Below are 20,095 nucleotides of genomic sequence, written 5' to 3'. Positions count from 1 at the left end.
AACTAGAAAATCCTAAAGACGCTACCAGAAAACTGTTAGAGCTCATCAATGAATTTGGTAATTTTGCAGGATACAAAATTAATACACAGAAATCAAATGTGCTTCTATAAACTTTTACTTTCTGAAAGATCAGAAAGAGAAATTACGGAAACCATCCCATTTACGATGGAATCGAAAAGAATAAAATACCTAGGAATAAAGCTACCTAAAGAGACAAAAGACGGGAGTTCCCATCATGGTACAGCAGAAACAGATCCAATCAGGGACCATGAGGTTGCAGGTTTGATCCCTGGCCTTGCTCAGTGGGTTAAGGATTTGGCATTGCCGTGAGCTATGGTGTAGGGTGAAGACGTTGCTCGGATCCTCCATTGATGTGGTTGTGACATAGGCTGGCAGCTGTAGTTCCCTAGCCTGGGAACCTCCATATGCTATGGGTGTGGCCCTAAAAAGGAAAAAAGGAGAGAGAGAGAGAGACACCAAAGACCTGTTCTCTGAAAACTATAAGACACTGATGAAAGAAATCAAAGATGATACAAATATATGGAAAGATATGCCATGCTCTTGGATTGGGAGAATCAATATAGTCAAAATGACAATACTACTTAAGGCAATCTACAGATTCAATGCAATCCCTATCAAATTATCAATGACATTCTTTACAGAAGTAGAACAAAATATTTTAAAATTTGTATGGAAACACAAAAGTCCTCAAATAGCCAAAGCAATGTTGAAAAGGAAAAAAAAACGGAACTGGAGGAATCAGGCTCCCCAACTTTAGATTCTACTACAAAGCTACGGTCATCAAAACAGTATGGTACTGGCACAAAAACAGAAATATAGATCAATGGAACAGGATAGCCCAGAAATAAACCCAAACCCCTATGGTCAATTAATCTATGACAAAGAAGGCAAGAACATATAGTGGAGGAAAGACAATCTCTTCAATAAGTAGTGCTAGGAAAACTGGACAGCTACACATAAAAGAATGAAATCAGAATACTCTCTAACACCATTCACAACAATATGGAGGTACCTCAGAAAACTAAATACAGAACTACCATGTGATCCTGCAATCCCTCTCCTGGGCATATATCTGGACAAAACTTTCACTGAAAAAGATACATGCACCCCTAGGTTCATAATAGCACTATTTATAATAGTCAAGACATGGAAACAACACAAGTACCCATCAAGTGATGAGTGGTTTAAGATGTGGTATTGGAGTTCCTGTCATGGCTCAGTGGTTAACAAATCCAACTAGGAACCATGAGGTTGCCGGTTCGATCCCTGGCCTTGCTCAGTGGGTTAAGGATCTGGAGTTGCCATGAGCTGTGCTGTAGGTTGCAGATGCGGCTCAGATCCAGCGTTGCTGTGGCTCTGGCATAGGCCAGCATCTATAGCTCCGATTAGACCCCTAGCCTGGGAACCTCCATATGCTGCGGGAGCGGCCCTAGAAAAAGTCAAAAAGACAAAAAAAAAAAGAAGATGTGGTATACATATGCAATGGAATATTACTCAGCCATAAAAAAGAATGAAATAGCCATTTGCAGCAACACGGATGGACTGAAAGAATATTGTACTTAGTGAAGTAAGCCAGAGAGAATAAGACAAATATTATATGATAACACTTACATGTGGAATCTAAAAAACAGTACAAATAAATCCATATACAAAACTAAAATAGAATCACAGACATAGTAAATAAAGTTATGGTTACCAAAGGGGAAGAAGGACAGGGAAGGAAAATTAAGAATATGGGTTAACAGATACCAACTACTACTATACATAAAACAGATAAGCAGTAAGGATTTACTGTATAACACATGGAACAATATTCAATATCTTATAATAACCTATAATGGAAAATAATCTGAAAAAAATGTATACATAAGTGTATCACTTTGTTGTATACCGATAACTAACATAATACTATAAATCAACTATACTTCAGTAAAAAAATAAAAATAAAAACCAGGTCTCCCTATCTGATGAATAAAAACAAAAAGTCTGAGAATAGCAAGTGTTGGTGAGGTGTAGGGAAAACAATTAGTCCTCCACTCTTTGGGTAGGAGTGTAAATTGACATCAGGATTTTGGAGGGAATCTGGTGGTTTCTTTGAAAATAAAGAATGCCCATACCGTTTGATGCAGAAACCCACTCATGGGAATCCAGCTAGCAGATATACTTGACACCATGGAAAGATGTTCGTGGCAGCACTGTCCAGAATTGGTGAAAAGTCAGAGCCACCTAAACATTCATGTTTATGAGAACTGCTAAACGTAACATGACACATCCCTACCTTGGAGTTCTGTGCAGTGATAAATAAAGATTGCTTTAACCCAAATGGCTGATACAGAACATAGTAAATATACGAAAGAGAAAATAGTGAGTTGACAAAGATATCCTACTTTTATTATATTTTCATCTGCATGTAGTGTGAGTGTGAATAACACACACACATATACATCTTTAAGAAGTTTCTAGGACTTCCACTTTTTAATTATATATGCTTGTATTATTTATGAATTTCTTTTTAGTGAGCATGTATTATGTTTATAATTCTTAAATCAAAAATGTAAGTGAATAAGAATTGAACGTCTAAAGCCTATAAAGACAAAATGTTTAGTGTTTCATTTCTTAGACGTAAGGTCACGTTTGGCCAGAGCAGTTCCGGCCACAAGTACAGCCTTATGAGGATCCTTCATGAGGCTCATGCCACGTATGCCTGTGGGCATGTACACATACCACACATAGCTACCTACACACAAACACACACACACACAGTTGTCCAGCTCTGCATGTGCATGTGGGATGCACGACTTTATAGAATCTGGAGCAGTTCACAGAACATTTTTTAATGTATTTATTGGTGCAAGGGAGTAAAGAGCCAGAGCTGAGCAGGCAGAAAGGAATGTAATGAGATCAAAAACCCAACAGTCACCACCACCTCTTCTGTCTCAAATGGGTAACACATTCTGTGGCATCCACGGTGCCCCCCTGGTTTCTGGCTTTTCCCTTTTGTCTTCGAGATGGGTGAACCCCAGAAAATGTGGCTGTGAGGATGGACACTCACCCATTCATGTCGTGTTGTCAGGCGTGCCTACCCACAGCGAGGTGAGAGTCCCACCCAGCCTGTGGGGTGCTCATGGGCCCTCATCCCCAAAGAGTGTCAGGTTGTGTGTCCGGATATGGCCCAGCAGGATCTGTCCTCGCCGCTCCAGTGTCTGGAGAACCTGCTGCAGGCCCTGTTGTCCTCCTTGGCTTTCCCAGAACACAGGGTCCATCTGCAGCGACTTGAGCAGCATATTCTGTAGACACCCTGATGCAAGAACCTTCACAACAGACTCAGGAAACCTGGAGGAAGGTCCCCCAGCCCCATAACAGAAAGGAAGAGCAAAAGCCATGTCAGAGAGTTTCCATGAAAAGTTAGGCCAGATGGCCAGGACCTGCCAAATCAGCCCGCAAAGTCCCTAAGGCCACCTGCTGACTAGTCATCTGGGGACACTTCCACCTGTTCTGCTGTGACAGCAGGCAGGGGAGAGAGCTTTTGGTTGAGTCTCATACCACAGAGAAGCTGGGCAAATCGGCTCTGCTGGCCTAGGTAAGGTGAGGAGAAGCCCTCGGAAGGCTGAGCTGCTGGCAGGAGTGAGCGGAGAAGGGGCCTCCCAGGCTAGCTCCCTGCCAGGCAAGGGGCCAATGTAGGGCCAGCCTGCCCACAGCAGGGCAGCCTGTGTTGTGCCCTCTGAATACTGAGGCGGGGCAGCCCATCCAGGAGTTGAAGGGCCTGCTAGCTCTATCCTCTCAGCTGTCCCAGGAGACTCTGCCCCTTCCTGAGGCTCAGTCCAACAACTCTTATCTGATGGACTGTGGACTTCTCAAAAGCCATGGCTCAAGGTACCACGGTCTGCAGTAGGGCCATCAAGCTTCAGTCCCTGGACTTCCACCCAGCCCCTCTGACCCTCACCCACTGATGCCCTCCAGCAGCCGGAAGTTCAGCTTGTGCTCAGGGTGCTGAAGGTTGCCAGCGTTATCGATGAAGACCAGATGAGATGGATCACTGCTCCGGACCTCAGGGAAGAAGAGGGATAGACAGAGGTGGGTCAGGGTGCAGCCTAGCTGGTGCCCGTGAACTCTGTAGGGGCTCAGGGGGACTTGGGGGACCCTGAGCTGTCAGCCCCAGAATCCCCCCTGCTACTTCCCAGTGCTGAGTAGTGAGCTTACTCAATGCCAATGCTGTACTTGTCCAGGCACCATCTCAATGAACCTGACCAGCAACCTTGGGAATTGGGCACTAGTATTATCCCCATTTTATAGAAGCAGAGGTACAAAGAAGTTAAGTAATTTGCACAAGGTCACACAGCTAATAATTGGCTGGCTGGTTCAAACCTGGACCCTAGCCCCAAGCCATAGGAAGAGGGACTGGGGGCTGAAGGGGTGAGGAGCATGGGTGCGAATGGGTAGGGGTAGAGGGGCTGTGGCTGCACTGCCAAGAACACAGGACATCCTTCATCCTCAGGTAGGACTGACCATGCTCTGTCCCCACAGAGGAGTTTAGCATCTCCTAAAACTCTTCAATACTAAAATCAGCGACAGGAAATTCTTTAGCATCTTAAAACTCTGGTATTCTAGGAATGAGAGATCATCTCCTTCAGCTCCCCATTCTTATACCCTGCACACAGTCCCAAGATTCCCTGGTCATTTCCCATAGTTCTCTCCAGTAACCTGGGCTTAAATTTTGAACTTTTGTCTCTAGGACGGCAGCTTTCCCTCTCTCTGACTCTGCCCTCTCATTCATCTGCACACATCAGGTATTTCTCAAAGCCCAATGACTCCTCCCTCCAAAATCTGCTGTCTGGAAGGATCTGTGAGATGGCCTGCACTGGGGGTAAAAGATAGATATAAAGACTCTCCCTCTCCCAAAGATATTTGTCTTTTACCAGGGAAGAGGAAAAATGGCTCTGGGGCAAGGGAGGGAGAACTACCACCACCACCGAGTAGCTCCACAAGGCAGCCCTGGCCTGAGGGCTGGTGGGGCTGTCTGACACTCAGCCCAGGGCCCCAGGCTAACAGCTACCCTCCAGAGCAGTGGCCAAGGGGAGGCAGCAGGACACTAGACTTATTGGGCAAAGACAGCGCAGCCCTTCGGCAGGGTGGCCCTTCACTCCTCCATGCAGGAGAAAGTGCAGTTCTGCCCCACTAACCACTTTCCCACGGCCTCGACAGCACCAGCCTGTGGGCCATCAGGGTCTAGGAGAGAGTCCTTCACTGCCACCAACCAGACATGCAGCTTTGCAAACTCCCTTCCTCACTCTATGCTACAACTTCCATGTTTACTGGCACAATGAGGACATCTGACCACACACAAAGTTTTCATACTTTGCTTCCAGGAGGCCTAGGGCATCCCGTGGTCTCTTGGGACCAGAGGAGCCAGTGACAATGGCTCCAGCCCCTACCCCAGACCCACTTCAACCACACCCTCCAATTTCCACTTTCATTGGTTCCATATATTAAGGATTCCTGGAAACATTCAAAAGATCCTGCTGCTGAAAAGGAGAAGACTGGGACATCCCAAGGTCAAGTGATCTCTGACACTCGCCAACAGCATCTGCTGATGGAGACAGGAAGACCTCAGTCTGGGGCAACCTGGGGACATACCAGGATGTGGACCAGCCGTAGTTCCCTCGGGTTCCGGCACTTCTCTCGAAGCCTCTCTTCCACACAGGGGTCCGAGGGCTCGGGCTCAAAGCCGCAGCAGTAGCGATCCAGGCGGTCATGGACCTGTGGAGACACTGTCCTCTGAGGGGGTGGACGGTGCCTGTTTCTACCAGGTGCAACACTCAGGCCACCTGAACCCTGAAGCCATATGCTGAGGACCATCCTCAGGGCTCTCTACTCCGCGCTGCTGCGGGCCTCCGGCCACAATGGGAGCTTCTGCCTGCTCCTTGGGCCCGCTCGCCCGGCACACCAGGCTTGCTTACTTACACTATGTGGATTTCCACTTCACACCTGCTGATTACTCTATGCCACTGGCCCTGAGCTCCAGCCTGGAGCCTCCAATGCTGACTGTCTACCTGGGGAAACCCAGATGTGACCACTTTTTCTTTAAGCAGCAAACACTACAAAAAGGATTCCTCCCTCCTCAGAGGTAAAATCTTTTAATGATGTCTAGGCAGCTCTGGACTCTAGGACAGCTCTGCCCTGCTGCGGGAGGCCTGAATCAAAGTCTGGAAGGACAGCATTCCTGCTCCTGACTCATCTTACACTGGATGCCTAAGTTCTCATGTGTGGGGTGGCAGCAGCTCTGAGGAGCTTCCCATCCCCAGTATACACACATATAGGTGACACACATGACCTTTTTAAAAAAATTTAAGGTGTGCAGTATAGCAATTTGACCTACATATGTCATGAGATAAGTTTAGTAAACAGCCATCATCTCTTATAGATACATAATTAAAGAAACAGAAAAAAAATTTTTTTGACACACATGACAGTCTAGAGTGGGTCAGGGGACTCTCATAGTAACTCTGTCCACACACTTGCTTGCAGTAGCTTTCTTCAGAAGGAGGGAGTTACAGCCAGAAAGTCAGGAATAGGGGGAAGGTGAGTTACACCAGGGCTCTCTGCAGAAGGAACACGGGGCAACCAGCTGAGTCCACCACAGCCCTGATGTCATCACCCAGGCTCCTAGTACAAGTTTGACAGGGAAAAGGCTGAGGACAGAGCCCTGTAGCATATGCCCCCAAAGACCTCCCAGCCCTCCAACGGGTTTTAAGTCCACCTGAAGCTAGTATCACATCCCTATATTTCTCCATATTTTCCTAGAACTGAGCAAGGGGGATCCTTCTCTGTGCTTTCAGAGGCTCCTCCCTCCAGAGGCCCTGGCCTCACGCTGGCTACAGGCCTGAGAATCAGAGTCTGAGATAAAGCAGCGTCATGATGATCTAGCCACTCTCTTCTATGTGCAGGCCTGCTTTGCAGCACAGACAAGTTTGAGACAGACACCACTTAACACGCTCTCTCTGGTTGGGAGAGTAAATGCCAGGGCAGTTCTAGCAAGACTGAAATACAATAAGTGCTCTGGATTTTCACATTATGCTCAATGCACAGCCAGCCAAACACTCCCTGACCCTGTCTCCAGGCCATTTGATTCCAAGTTTCAGCAGCATTATTTCCAGAAGAAGCTACAAGGAATACTGGCCCATATAACATGTGCAGTGCTAGCTTCCCCAAATCTACAGGAAGGAGTAGAACAGGAAGGAGCTGGCCCAGCACAGTTGCCAGTGTCTGGGAACTTTTTTCCACTGAAGAGAAATTCCGTTTAAACAGAGGCAGCCAAGCAAGACCAAGCTTAAGTTTCATCTCACATCACTTCAGGATTTGATTCTTTGCCCCCTTTTTGGAAAAAAAAAAAAAGAAAGAAGGAAAAGAAAAAGAAAGAAGGAGCAGTTAACCAAGAAAAAACTATAATTCTTTGCAGTTTTGGTTTTCTGACAAAACTAGCAGTGTTGCATGATCATGCTGTGAATTGATGGTTTTGTTTCATTTTACATAAACAGCTGTGAAGCCCTTACTCCTGTGCTGAGTACCGCTCTGAGAGCTATACCTATCACAGCTCACTTAACCCATCCCAGCAGCCAAGAGGCAGATACAGTCATTATCCTCATTTCAAAGATAAGGAAACTGAGTCACAGAGGCTGGGCAAAAGAGCTAAAGTGGTCCCACAGAGCTAAAGGGTTGGTCCCTAGTCTCAGACCCAGGAAGTCTGGCTCTGACCACTGAGTTGGACTGGGTGGCAAGCATGTGTTTTCTGGCACCAGAGATTATGAGCTTCTGATGCAAAGAAGACTTGTTCAGCATAACCAGAGACTCAGCTGAGGTTTTTTGAGTGAAAGAATGAATTAATGAAGTGCATGGCTGGATGACAGCAGGGAGGATCCGGGGGGCTGGGGGCGGAGGCCACATGGGGACTGATCACCAAAAGCCTGCCATCACGTGTGCCCTATATCCCTGCCCAGGATACCAACAGAAGACTCCATGGGTAGGCCTGGCTCTGGAACCCCCAACCCCCAGTGTCTTGGTGGGACAAGACACTGCAGTCTGCCAAGAGAGACTCCAGGCCCAGCTGTGAGGGAGGGGAGGCCTGGGAGGAGACTTGCACAGGACATGAGGTGTGGCCTGAGTCTCCTAACCTACCCACCACACTCCTGAGCCAAGATGGGGTCCTCAGCCAGAGCTTGATCTGAATCTGGTGGGTTCCCGAAGAACCTCCTGCTGTCCCTGCCCTCCCCTCATGCAGGACCCTCTCCACAATGGGGGGCAGTCACAGGCCCAGGTTCTTCCAGGTGGAAAGCGTGGCTTTTGGCTGGGTTCAGTCACTGCCAGAATGTCCCAAGGTGGCAGCATCTCTGTCCAAGGAAGGCATCAGGCTGGTCCCTCACTGACTGGCTGGCTGTTAAAGAATTCACGAGGCTTTAGGAATGTCAGGGTGTGGGGGAGGAGTAGGATACTCTGCATTGCCTCTTACTTTCCTCTGACACCTTCTTCTGTGGGGCTCCCCTCGTGCCCTGACAAAGGGCAACCTTCCTTTTGCTGCCCTATGGAGGAACATCTAGACACTTACCTGCCTCAAGCCTGAGGCCAGAACTTACAGTACCAGATCTGGATGTGGCTGAATAGGCCAGCTGGTGGGCTTTGAGGAGATGGTCTGAGAAGAACTAGATCTCATTTAAAAAGATATCTATAGGAGTTCCCGTCATGGCGCAGCAGAAACAAATCTGACTGGGAACCATGAGGTTGAGGGTTCAATCCCTGGCCTCGCTCAGTGGTGTTGCTGTGAGCTGTGGTATAGGTCGAAGACGTGGCTCCGATCTGGCATTGCTGTGGCTCTGCAGTAGGCCGGCGGCTACAGCTCCAATTAGAACCCTAGCCTGGGAACCTCCATATGCCGTGGGTGCGGCCCTAAAAAGGCAAAAAAAAAAAAAAAAAAGGAACGAGTTCACCCTCCATCAGGGAGTAAGCAAGGGCACCTGTTTCTAGTTTTCACTCCCATAAGCCACAGCATAAGCCCCAGTAAAGCCTTGCCTGAATTTCTTATCTGGCCTCTTATCAACTTCTGTTGATTAAAGAGTCCAAGGACTTGGGTCAGTAACAATATAATGGAAGCAAAGAGGTCACTTGCAATGGTCAAAAGCAGATGAAATACCAGTAGCATCCCAACACGGAAATGAAAGTCCAGCTCAAGAAAACAATAAGATGTTTCTGAGAAACAGGAATAAATGGAAAGATATATCCTGTTCTTGGCTAGAATGACCCTATTTTTAGAATGTAAATTCTCTCTATATTAGTCCACACAAATTTAATTTGATTCCTTCTCAAAAGGACTTGGGAAGGTGAAAGAAGTCACAAGCTGACTTTAAATTTCATGTGAGAATGGTATGCAAGAATATCAGGAATATTCTAAAAAAGAGCAATCGAAAGACCAAGCCCTCCCCAGATATTAACATAAAACATAAAGCGTGATAATTAAAACAGTGTGATTCTGGCACATAAATAGACAGACCCTTTATAGGAACAGAAGAGTCCAGAAATAGACCTTCGTACATATGGAAATTGGCTATATGGTAAAGGCAGCATTTCAAATTGGGGGAAAGAATGATTATCCAGTAAATGGTGCCAGGACTTTTGAGTTGCCATCTGAAAAAATACTGTTTTGCACCTTATTTCTTACTCCAAAATAACTTTCAGATGGATCAAAAATATATGAAAGCACATGGGAGAATTTTTAAAATAACCCTGAAATAAGGATGGCCTTTTAAAATGTAATATACTAACCTAGAAGTCGTAAAAGAAAAGCTTGATAATTTTAACATCATAAATTTTTTAAAAATTTCTGCACAGCAGAAGACCTGGAAACAAAATTTAATGACAATTGAAGCTGAGAGAAATATTACAATACAATGAAAACAAAAGACTAATTTTCTTAATCTATAAAAAGCTCTTAAGTTCATTATTAAGAATAAGACCAGGAGTTCCCATCGTGGCGCAGTGGTTAACGAATCCGACTAGGAACCATGAGGTTGTGGGTTCGGTCCCTGCCCTTGCTCAGTGGGTTAACGATCCAGCGTTGCCGTGAGCTGTGGTGTAGGCTGCAGACGCGGCTCGGATCCCGCGTTGCTGTGGCTCTGGCGTAGGCCGGTGGCTGCAGCTCCAATTCGACCCCTAGCCTGGGAACCTCCATATGCCGTGGGAGCGGCCCAAGAAATAGCAACAACAACAACAACAACAAAAGACAAAAAAAAAAGACAAAAAAAAAAGAATAAGACCAACAATCCAACAGAAAATGGGGCAAAGAATATGTACATTTAGGAAAAGATTTTTTAAGAATCTGAACAGAGGCAGGACAAAGGTGAGGCAGAAGAAGGTGGTGCTCCATGTCGGGGCTGTACAAAGCAGGTCAGCACCTGAGACGGGCCCCTCCCTTGCCTCATGAATTTGCCACAAAACAAATGACCATGAGCTTAATGGCGTATTAACTCACAGTCTCTGCACGTCAGGAGTCCATCCCATTTCTCCTGACTTCTCTGCTCAGAGTCTCAGGCTGAACTTAAGGTGTCGGGTAGGATCACATCTCATTTGTAACTCGGGCTCCTCCCTTGGGCTCAGTCAGGTCATTGGCAGAAAGCATTCCTTGTGGTTATAGGACTAGGTTCCCCGAGATCTCAGGGTCCTGCTGGAGAATTTCCCTCTCCACAGGCAGTTCAGAGCATGGCTGTTTACCTTTTTCCTTGAGGCCAGGGAACGTCTTTAAAAGAATCTCCGGATTAGCTCAAGCCCACCCAGGAGAATCTCCCTTTTGAGTAACTCAAAGTTAAGTGATTAGTAACCTCAAAAATAAATTCTTATCATACTGTAATAACTCTGTATGGTGACAGATGAAAGCTAGACATAAATTAGTGATCATTTTGTAATGCACAGAAATATTGAGTCACTATGTTGTATAGCTGGAAATGACATAGAGTTATAGGTCAATTATACTGCAATTTTAAAAAACACCCAGGAAGTTCTCTTGTGGTGCAGTGGGTTAAGGATCTGGCATTGTGACTGCTATGACTCTGGTCACTGCTGTGGTGTGGTTTTGATCCCTGGCCCAGGATCTTCCACCTGCTGTGGGTGTGGCAAGCAAAAAAACAAACAAAATAAAAACATCCAAAGTTAACTGACTGGTAACCTAATCACTGTAGTGATATTCTGTAATATTCAAGGGCAGGAGTTAATACTAAGGGAGTGGGTATCTTAGAGACCTCACCCTAATCAATCAATCAATATTTATTTATTTATTTATTTATTTACGCTTTTTAGGGCTGTACCTGCAGCATATAGAAATTCCCAGGCTACAGGATGGATCAGAGCTGCAGCTGCCTGCCACAGCCACAGCCACAGCCACATGGGATCTGAGCCTCATCTGCGACCTACACCACAGCTCAAGGCAAAGTCGGACCCTTAACCCACTGAGAAATGCCAGGGATCGAACCCGCATCCTCGTGGACACTAGCTGGGTTTGTTACTGCTGAGCCAAAATGGAAACTCCAGGATCTTGCTTAAATATAAGGTGCTTAATGTTCCTTTTAAACACCCTTGTCTGGGTGGGCTGTTTCACTCCTCCATGGCTGGCTGCACCACCTGTGAAGGAGAGAGAAGGACAGCACCCATCTCTTGGGTCTGTTGTGGGACTTGAAGGAACTCATGTGGAGGCACTCCCTAAGTGGTGGTGACTATTTTATTTCATGTCTCCAGCTGGAAGCCTGAGGGGTCAGCAGTGGTCATGGATCTGGGCTCCTCTCTAATTGACACAACACTTGATGTTCCAGGAAGGCCAAGCCAGAGGAGATACCATGAACCAGAGATTTGAACTCAAAATAAGGAACACACGTGCAGAATCACAAATGAGTGAACAGGGCTCCCTGGGAAGGAAATAGGCCAGCTTACCCAGAAGAGACCCAGGAAAAATGATTTTTCAGAGTCTGTTAAGTAAGCAAAGAGGCAAAGGCATGCCCTCTGTAGCCAAACTGCACTGGATTCGATCCCAGCTCTAGCACTAAAGGCCTTGTGACTGTGGGCAAGTTCCTACGCCCTTCTAAACCTCAGTTTCCTCATCTGTAGGATGAAGCTAAGAAAACTGTCTGTCCCCTAGGGCTGTTTTGCCTCAGCACATGCAAAGTGCTGGCACAGTGCCCGATGTGGAGGACGTCAGGCAGCATGTTGTCATCTGTTTTGGATGCATAAATTACTTACGTGCCAAAGGTGAGAGCTCGACAAATGACCATCATGTTGTTTTCTGCCTCTGAGATTCTTTCTGGACCCTAAAAGAAACCCTAAAGGGTTGGGGATTCTTTTCAGTCTAGAGGAAGGAGTGTCATTTGAGGAAGCTGACCACAGCAGCACCTAGACAGGAAATCATACAGGGACCCTGGATGTTCATCCATTCATTCACACATTCGATAGGTGCTTATCTAGGACCAAACCAAGAGCTTGGCTCTATGCCGGTGCTGGGCATATCGTGAACAAAAGAGAGATAGAAGTGAATGAATAAAATAATACTGTGCTGGGAGTCACAAAGGGAATCGACTGGATACCATGAAAGAGAAAGAGGAAAACAGTGGGGGAGGGGAAGGTCAGGAGAGCTGAGGCCGGGAGGAGGAGTCAGAGGCATGTCCAGGAAGAAGCCCTGCATCTCGAGAAACTGATGAAGGCCATATGCCAAGAGATGGGTCTGGAGGCAGCCGACAGGAATTGATCACATGGGCCCTTCAAGAACCTGATATTGAGAGCATTGAGAAGACTGCACTTTATTTTTAATGAGAAAGCAACACCATCTGGGGGCTCTCTGCCGGACCAGTTATGTATGAACTTTAGAGCCCTCTCTCCAGCTTCCAGAGCTGTGGGTTTTGCCTGGGGCTTTCCCAAATGCCAGGGAATTAATGCCTCCAGAAGCGGCCCTCAACCAGAGACCAAGGGAAGATCAGGCTATAAAGAAATACCTCATGCCCCCCACCTCTTGGTGGGCTAACTTTGAACATGTATTTTATACCGTTTCTCAGAATTTTTCCATGGAACCAAGCCCCAGTCACCCACAGCAGGTGACCTGCTTGATGACATGCCTTGTGTTGGCTGCCTTCCCTCCCTTTCCTCTTCCTTACAGGTGATTCCTGGGGTCCCTCTCAGATGAACCACCACACTGGCATCCTGGTCTCAGGGTCTGCCTGGGGAAACTGAAACCAAGACATCACTCTGGCTTCTGTAAGCCTGGATTGGAGCAGACAAAAGTGGAGGCAGGGCGACAAGTCCAGATAGGAAAAGACAGTGGCCTGGACCAGGTAGCAGCTGAGGCTTTCTGGGCACTGGACTTTCCAGAATGTGAAGGCCTTTTAGGAGCAGAACCTGCAGAATGACTTCCATGAGCAAACATTACCCTCTCACTGTGCAAGTTCGCCACAACTCCTCACCCAATCCAGCCAAGCACATAGCCTCCAAGAAGAAGCAGGACATGAGAAAGGAAGCCCCTCTAAAAGGGAAAAATGGGAATGTGCCCAACCCCCCAGCACTTCCTTCCCTCTCTCTGGCCTCTGGGCAGAAGGCCCCCTTGGGTCCAGCAACAACACCCCTCGGGTTAGATTTGGCTTACAGAGATGTGAAGGTCACAGCTCCTCCTGAACACAGCTGGCTGTGCACCTTCACTGTCCCAGGTGCAGGAGTGAATGCAACTCCGGCTGCAAGTGGCCCTAATGTGAAGCCGAGTAGAGCTCTTTGGGTTCTCCTCCCCCAACACATATACACACTCTCCCACCCACTGTGTCCATCAAGTAGAACCAGCTTCTCACTGACCCTCTCTCAGTCTACTTCTCCCTGTGACACAGCTCAGGCTGGGGTGAAAGGGCACCACTCACTATTGTACACCAACTTTCTTAGACAAACCTGTTTATTAATTGAGAACACTGTCCTGGTCATACTGACCTAGTGAAACTTGCTTTTTTTTTTGTCTTTTTTTTTGTCTTTTTGTTGTTGTTGTTGTTGTTGTTGTTGTTGCTATTTCTTGGGCCGCTCCCACGGCATATGGAGGTTCCCAGGCTAGGGGTTGAATCTGAGCTGCAGCCACCGGCCTACGCCAGAGCCACAGCAATGCGGGATCCGAGCTGCATCTGCAACCTACACCACAGCTCACGCCAACGCCGGATCATTAACCCACTGAGCAAGGGCAGGGACCGAACCCGCAACCTCATGGTTCCTAGTCGGATTCGTTAACCACTGCGCCACAACGGGAACTCCGAAACTTGCTTTTGACTTATTCACCACTGTAGCAGATGCTATTGGTAACTGCCCCCTAATTTCCTCTTGGCGCTCATTAATGCAGTGCACACCGAGGGCTCTGGGCCTTCACCCCTTTCTGGCTTCAGGAGCACGTTTAGCTGGCCAGCATATGGGCCAAGCTAGAAGTGCCAGGAAGTCAATGCCCTCAAAAGCAGTCTCAACTGGTGACAGTTAGGAGATAATGCATGAAGAGCTCAGCTTCCATGGCCCTTGGGTGGATAACTTGAGGTGTGTTCTACACATTCCCCCAAAGGTCTCAAGCAGGACTGAGCCCCAGTTGTCCACAGCAGTGTCTGGGCACCACATGGAGAATATGTGGGTTGACGTGAATGGTGTGCATATGTGGGGCTATGGCACATGGGGGTGTGTAAGGTTCATGGGTAAGTGTACAATGTGTGTTTGGGAGGTGTGTGACTAATTTGCTTATTGTCCAACAGATATTTGCTCCTCTCCCCCTTCCACTCTAGACATTGGACTTCCTTTCCGCAACACTGGGCTTGGCCATTGACTTGCTTTGGCCAATGGAGTAGTAGCAGAAGTGACATCAGCAGAGGCCTTAATTGTGCCTCTGCAGTTTGGTTGAGCCCTTGGGCTTCTTCTACTCTCCATAAGACACCTCTGCCCTGGGGTAATGCTGCCTCTTCACCCTGGGCTCCAGAACAAGAAATGACGAGCAGAGCAGACCAGCAGACCGCAACCCACAGCTTGGGGCCAAGATCAGCTGAGTCCAGCTGACTCACAGACCCTGGAGCAAGAGATCAAAAGCTGGTGTCTCAAGCCATCGAGTTTTGGAGAGCTTTGTCATGCAGCATTATTTCAGCAATCACTAATATGGAGTGCTACAGGGATTTGCCAAGAACAGAGTATGATTTCTGGGGGCATAAGCAAAGTGTCTGGGTATAGTGCTTGTGTATTTTGTGTCTAGGCAAACACTATGTTGTAATACACAAACACAGGAAAACAAGGGTTTACACTGGATGAAACAAAACAAATGAGTAAGCATACCACAGAGTGGGCTGTGTGTGGAGTTTGTTCCTGACTTATGATCAGTAGGGACCTCGGGTTCCTAGGCTAAGAAACCCACAGCCCCACCTCTCTCCGACTTGCCAGTGGTTTCTAGGAAGGCAGCATCCACCGGACAGGGGTGTTTGACTTGCATCGTGTTCAGCAAACCAAGAAGAGGTGGCATGAGGCCAGTCAAGTCATCTCTGACCACACACCCGACCTGCGTGTGCTTTGGCTGCTGAAACTTCCATCCCCATGGTAGGGCTTGGCAGCTGAGGAAGGGCCCCACACCACAACTTCCAAACACGGACAGAGGAGCTCTGTGTGGGCAGAAAGCTGCTGTGTGAGCATCAGCAGGACTTGGGCTTTGCAAGGAGGAGCCTCCAAGCTCAAAGCCCCAGGGCATCTCTGCAAGCATCCCCTTTCCCTGCCCTCACGCATGGCCAGCTGAAAGGGATGCTGTGAGCAAGTACAAGGGTGAGCTCTCGCATCAGACCATCCAGGCTGTGTCGGCTCCTCCCACCATGACCTTGGGCAAGTGACGTAACCACTGTAGGCCTCAATTTTTCAACTTTAAAATAAGGAGAAATGTATCTCTAATAAGGTTGCCATGAAGATTGGGTGAGCTAATTCCTATAAAGTATTGAGAACAGTGCCTGTTTATCACTGAGCTTGGGCCACCCTCCAGGCACTGCATTAAGTACATTACGCGAATGATCTTGCACGCAGAAATCATACAAGGTCAGTGTTCCCCAGAGACAGACCTCAAGACAAGAATTCAAGCAAAACTAATTCAAAAACACAAGCAAGGAGAGAGAAAAGGAGGCGGGGAGGGCCAGCAATGACTGCTGTTGGTAACTGGGGCTCAGTTCTGATAGGGAACTTGAAGAGACACAAAGAATACGCAGCACAGAGCTATCCCAGCCATGGAGCTAGGGCTTTTACATACCAGCTTCCATCAGTCACAGGAAGGCTGCTCCTGGAGGGAACATGATCAGCTCTTCCAGTTTGCCCAGACTGTAAGTCTGTGGTCTCCTCCATCCCAGGTTGAATGGCTAGTCAGACTACCTGGGGGGCACTGTTTCTCAGGCCTCAGCCCATCACACACTGGATGGAACAGGTTCAGGGGCCAGAGCAAACCCACGGTGCAGATGCTGACCATCAGGAGCTACCATGTGCCCAAAAGTATAAGTTCAGGACACCAGTCCCATTCAGAGGTAACAGACATGAAGCTCAGAGAGGCAAAGCAATCTGCTCAGTGTTACACAATGTGAAGTGGCTTATGGGCAGGGGGCTCAAAACCATGTCTGTCTGATGCCAAAGCCCATGCCAAACACCAGGCCCCATGCTCCTCCCTCCACAAAACAGCATTAGACACAGACTAGAGCAGCCAGAAGTATCATGGCTCCCAGCTGGTCCAGTAACTGGGAGACAAACACCCACAGGTATCATCCAAGTGTTTGGGGGTGGGTGTCAGACAATGAGGAGGCAGTTTTCAGTCAAAAGGAGAATATGGCAGCCTTTAGGGGGGCAGCAGCTCAGGCTGATATCTGCTGTATGGGAATGAAGGCCCAGTGTTACTAAACCATCCAAGGTTTCAAAGGAAGCAGGATTTTTGTGGGAAATATCCAAAGTATTAAATGGGGTCTTAGAATTTTCTAAAACATATTTCAAGCAGACTTGTAGAGACCATAACGAGCATATCAACCCCTGGTCACCTGCTTGTGGCCTTAAACTTGTCCTGTGGCTCATATACTCATCCCAGTAGGTAAATTTAAGGCTAGGGTTGATCTCTTTCCTCAGCAAGGGACCCTAGAGAAATGGGGGCTGGCTTGGTGTGCATTTAGTGTGCATATCCACCCACTTTGTGCTTTATTCATTTTTTGTCTTTATTTCTTTCTGGTTATATTTCCCTATGTGTGTCTTCACAGCTGGCATCCAGCTCATAGGCCCCAGAACAGGTGCACTGGTTAGTAAATAGCTGATGCCCGCAGTCCCTCTGTTAGCCCTCATGCCCCGACGGCCCAACCCCTTTCTTAGGGTCCCAGAAAACTCCAGACTTAATTTCTGGCACAGCAAGGTCCTCAACTGGGCCCATGGCTTCCTCATTCTTCAGGGCCCAAGCTGGACCAGTAACATCCCTTTATCTCTCCCTCTCCCATTTTATCTCTCTCCCACCCCAACTGGATTTTTCAAATTATGTAACCATCTTTAATCATTCTTGATTCAAGGACAAAACATTACAAACTAGTGTGCTAATACATGTTTAACAACCACTCTACAGGAAAAGGGGAAGTCCTGATTGGTCTCATTTGCTGATTCTCATGGTGTAAATACCCCTACCCTGGCCGGTCTCAAGCTACCAGAGTGGCTGAATGTGGAGCTGGCAAGGGATATGCAGGTGCTCAGCATCATGTAGTATTTACTAGATGGATGCAAATAACCTCAAGAGCACAGGTTGCAGTAAGACGTAAAATAATTACGAAGTAATGAGTTCAGAGTATTTATTACCTTTGTCTCGAACACAACTTATTATGTGCTTAGTTTATATAATATATAACTATATTATAAATATATATAATAAACTAAGCATAAATACTAATTTAAGGAGTTCCCGTCGTGGCGCAGTGGTTAACGAATCCGACTAGGAACCATGAGGTTGCAGGTTCGATCCCTGGCCTTGCTCAGTGGGTTAATGATCCGGCGTTGCCGTGAGCTGTGGTGTAGGTTGCAGACATGGCTCGGATCCCGTGTTGCTGTGGCTCTGGAGTAGGCCGGTGGCTACAGCTCCGATTCAACCCCTAGCCTGGGAACCTCCATATGCCGCGGGAGCGGCCCAAGAAATAGCAACAACAACAACAACAACAACAACAAAAGACAAAAAAAAATACTAATTTATATAAAACTAGTTTATATAATTTAAATTCTAATAATGCCTGTGTTTTACAATCAGGTCACAAAATTCCTGACAACTTCAGTCATCAGCTCTTGTGAGCTGATACACGCTGGTTCCAGCACACCACTGGATGAATAAACACAGAGGCAGAAAAATAACAAAGCTGGGTGCTTGGTGATCCAAAAACCAGGACTAGGGGCAGAGTCACCTCCATTCTCAGATGAGCAATTCCGGCGTCTCAATTCACCCGAATCCCTTACCTCTGCTGCTCCCCATCCCTCTCCCACCAGGCCCCACCTACCTGCAGCAGGAAGTCGAAGAGTGCCAGGCGTGCCCACTCAGCGTGGTGGATGTCCAGGCACGGGTCCTGGTCTGGCTGACTGCAGCCACGTGCCAGCAAGGCCTGGTACTGCAGCCAGCCCAAGGCCAGAGAGTTCTGGTCGTTGTCTGGGTCACCCAGGTGCTGCACATCAGGTGCCCACCAGATAACAGGCCTTGCACCACCATCTGTGTAGCGGTAGGGCAGCAGAGGGTTGTAGAAGCGCCTGGCCACGGCGGGTAGGCTCCGGCACAGTCCCAGCACGCGATCCACGTGGAAGGACAGGACCTCAGACAGGTCCCCAGGCCTCTTGATCAGGCCACAGAGTCCCTGGGAGCAGAGCTGGCTGAGCCCAGGAGATATGTTCTGAAGGACACCCTTGGCAGAGAAGCCAACCTGCAGCACCTGCCCATGGCCAGGCACCCTGGCTTTGCCCACCACCTCCCCCTGAGCCAACAGCTGAAGGGTCCGTACATCGTGCTCTGTGAGCCATGGGGGGACCTGCCCCCTAGTCCTTGAGCCACTCAACAATCCAGGGGTCTCAGCGTCACACCAGACAGATCTTTGCAGCTCCCCAACAGAGCCAGGCCACCAATGAGCACCTGCAGCTGGGGCAGGACGCCCTGCTTGTGGTCCAGCAGTCAAGGCTCTGTTCCCATCTCCTGGCAGATTCCCACCTTCTGCTGGATGGGGCTGGAGGGTCGGTCTAGCGGTAGATCTCCAAGCCCTTAACGCTGCCGTGTCACACCTTGCCAGGGGGGCATCTGGGGTGCCCATCTCACTCTGTGCCTTCTGGAGGGGACTGTCATGCCAGGGGGAGTCCAGGTCTTTGGCTCCTGGACCCCTGACCTCATCCTCCCTCAAGAGCACAAGATGCTGTGTACTGAGTCTCAAATGTCCTGGAGGTGCCAAAGTCACGTCCCTCCTGACCCTCCCTGGATGTTTGCTGTCCCTGTCCTGGGACTGCCTGCTGCTATCCATGGTCCCTCTGTGGTCTGGCTCCTCAGCACACACCGGGACAGAATTCTTGGGCAGGGCCCAGCCTCTCCGGAACCTCAGGTTTCTTGCCCGCTGCCTCCAGCTGGAGCTCAGAGCCTGCCATCTGTTGGGGGCAGGGGTGCCAGTTACCCCCTGGGGCTCCATGGGACCAGAGTCAATAGCTGGATGCTGCGGGGGTAAGTGGGTGACAGCCACCATAGACAGAGTCATCAAGAGGCAGAATGTCATCACCAATCGCTTCTTGCCACGCAGCTTTCTCCAAAGCCAAGATGCCTGGGGGATGGGGTAGAAAAAGAAAGCTTGAGACCTGTGAAAACATCAGCCCCAACCCACAAAAAAAAAATCAAAGAACATCTTAGGTACATGAAAACAAAAGAGAGGAGCCAGGGGAGAAACACCTAGCCATCTTTAAGAAAGAATGGGCAGCCAAAGGCAACTGTGCTCCTGCTTCAAAGCTTAGCCTTGCTCTGTCTCCAGCAGAGCCTTGGCCAATGCCTGCAGGCTGACTTAGT

At 48.2% G+C, this 20,095-nt stretch overlaps 1 protein-coding gene across 3 annotated transcripts in view; it reads right to left on the bottom strand.

The window, feature by feature from the left end:
* Window positions 1-2,848: 2,848 nt before the first annotated feature.
* The window catches only part of GASK1A (golgi associated kinase 1A), a 96,824-nt gene continuing 79,577 nt past the window's right edge, over window positions 2,849-20,095 (bottom strand). For all 3 annotated transcript variants that reach the window (XM_047771262.1, XM_047771253.1, XM_047771272.1), the window contains 4 exons: window positions 18,567-19,856; window positions 5,656-5,778; window positions 3,965-4,068; window positions 2,849-3,354 (listed from right to left, as the gene is read on the bottom strand). In XM_047771262.1, coding sequence (XP_047627218.1) covers window positions 3,144-3,354; window positions 3,965-4,068; window positions 5,656-5,778; window positions 18,567-19,811 — 1,683 coding nt within the window. In that variant the 5' untranslated portion in view covers window positions 19,812-19,856 and the 3' untranslated portion in view covers window positions 2,849-3,143. The remainder of the gene's footprint in view (window positions 3,355-3,964; window positions 4,069-5,655; window positions 5,779-18,566; window positions 19,857-20,095) is intronic.

Source organism: Phacochoerus africanus, chromosome 1 (genome assembly GCF_016906955.1).
Source record: "Phacochoerus africanus isolate WHEZ1 chromosome 1, ROS_Pafr_v1, whole genome shotgun sequence".
Taxonomy (NCBI): Eukaryota; Metazoa; Chordata; class Mammalia; order Artiodactyla; family Suidae; genus Phacochoerus; species Phacochoerus africanus.
Note: the sequence above shows the minus strand (reverse complement) of the source record. Positions and strands in the feature narration are given on the sequence as shown.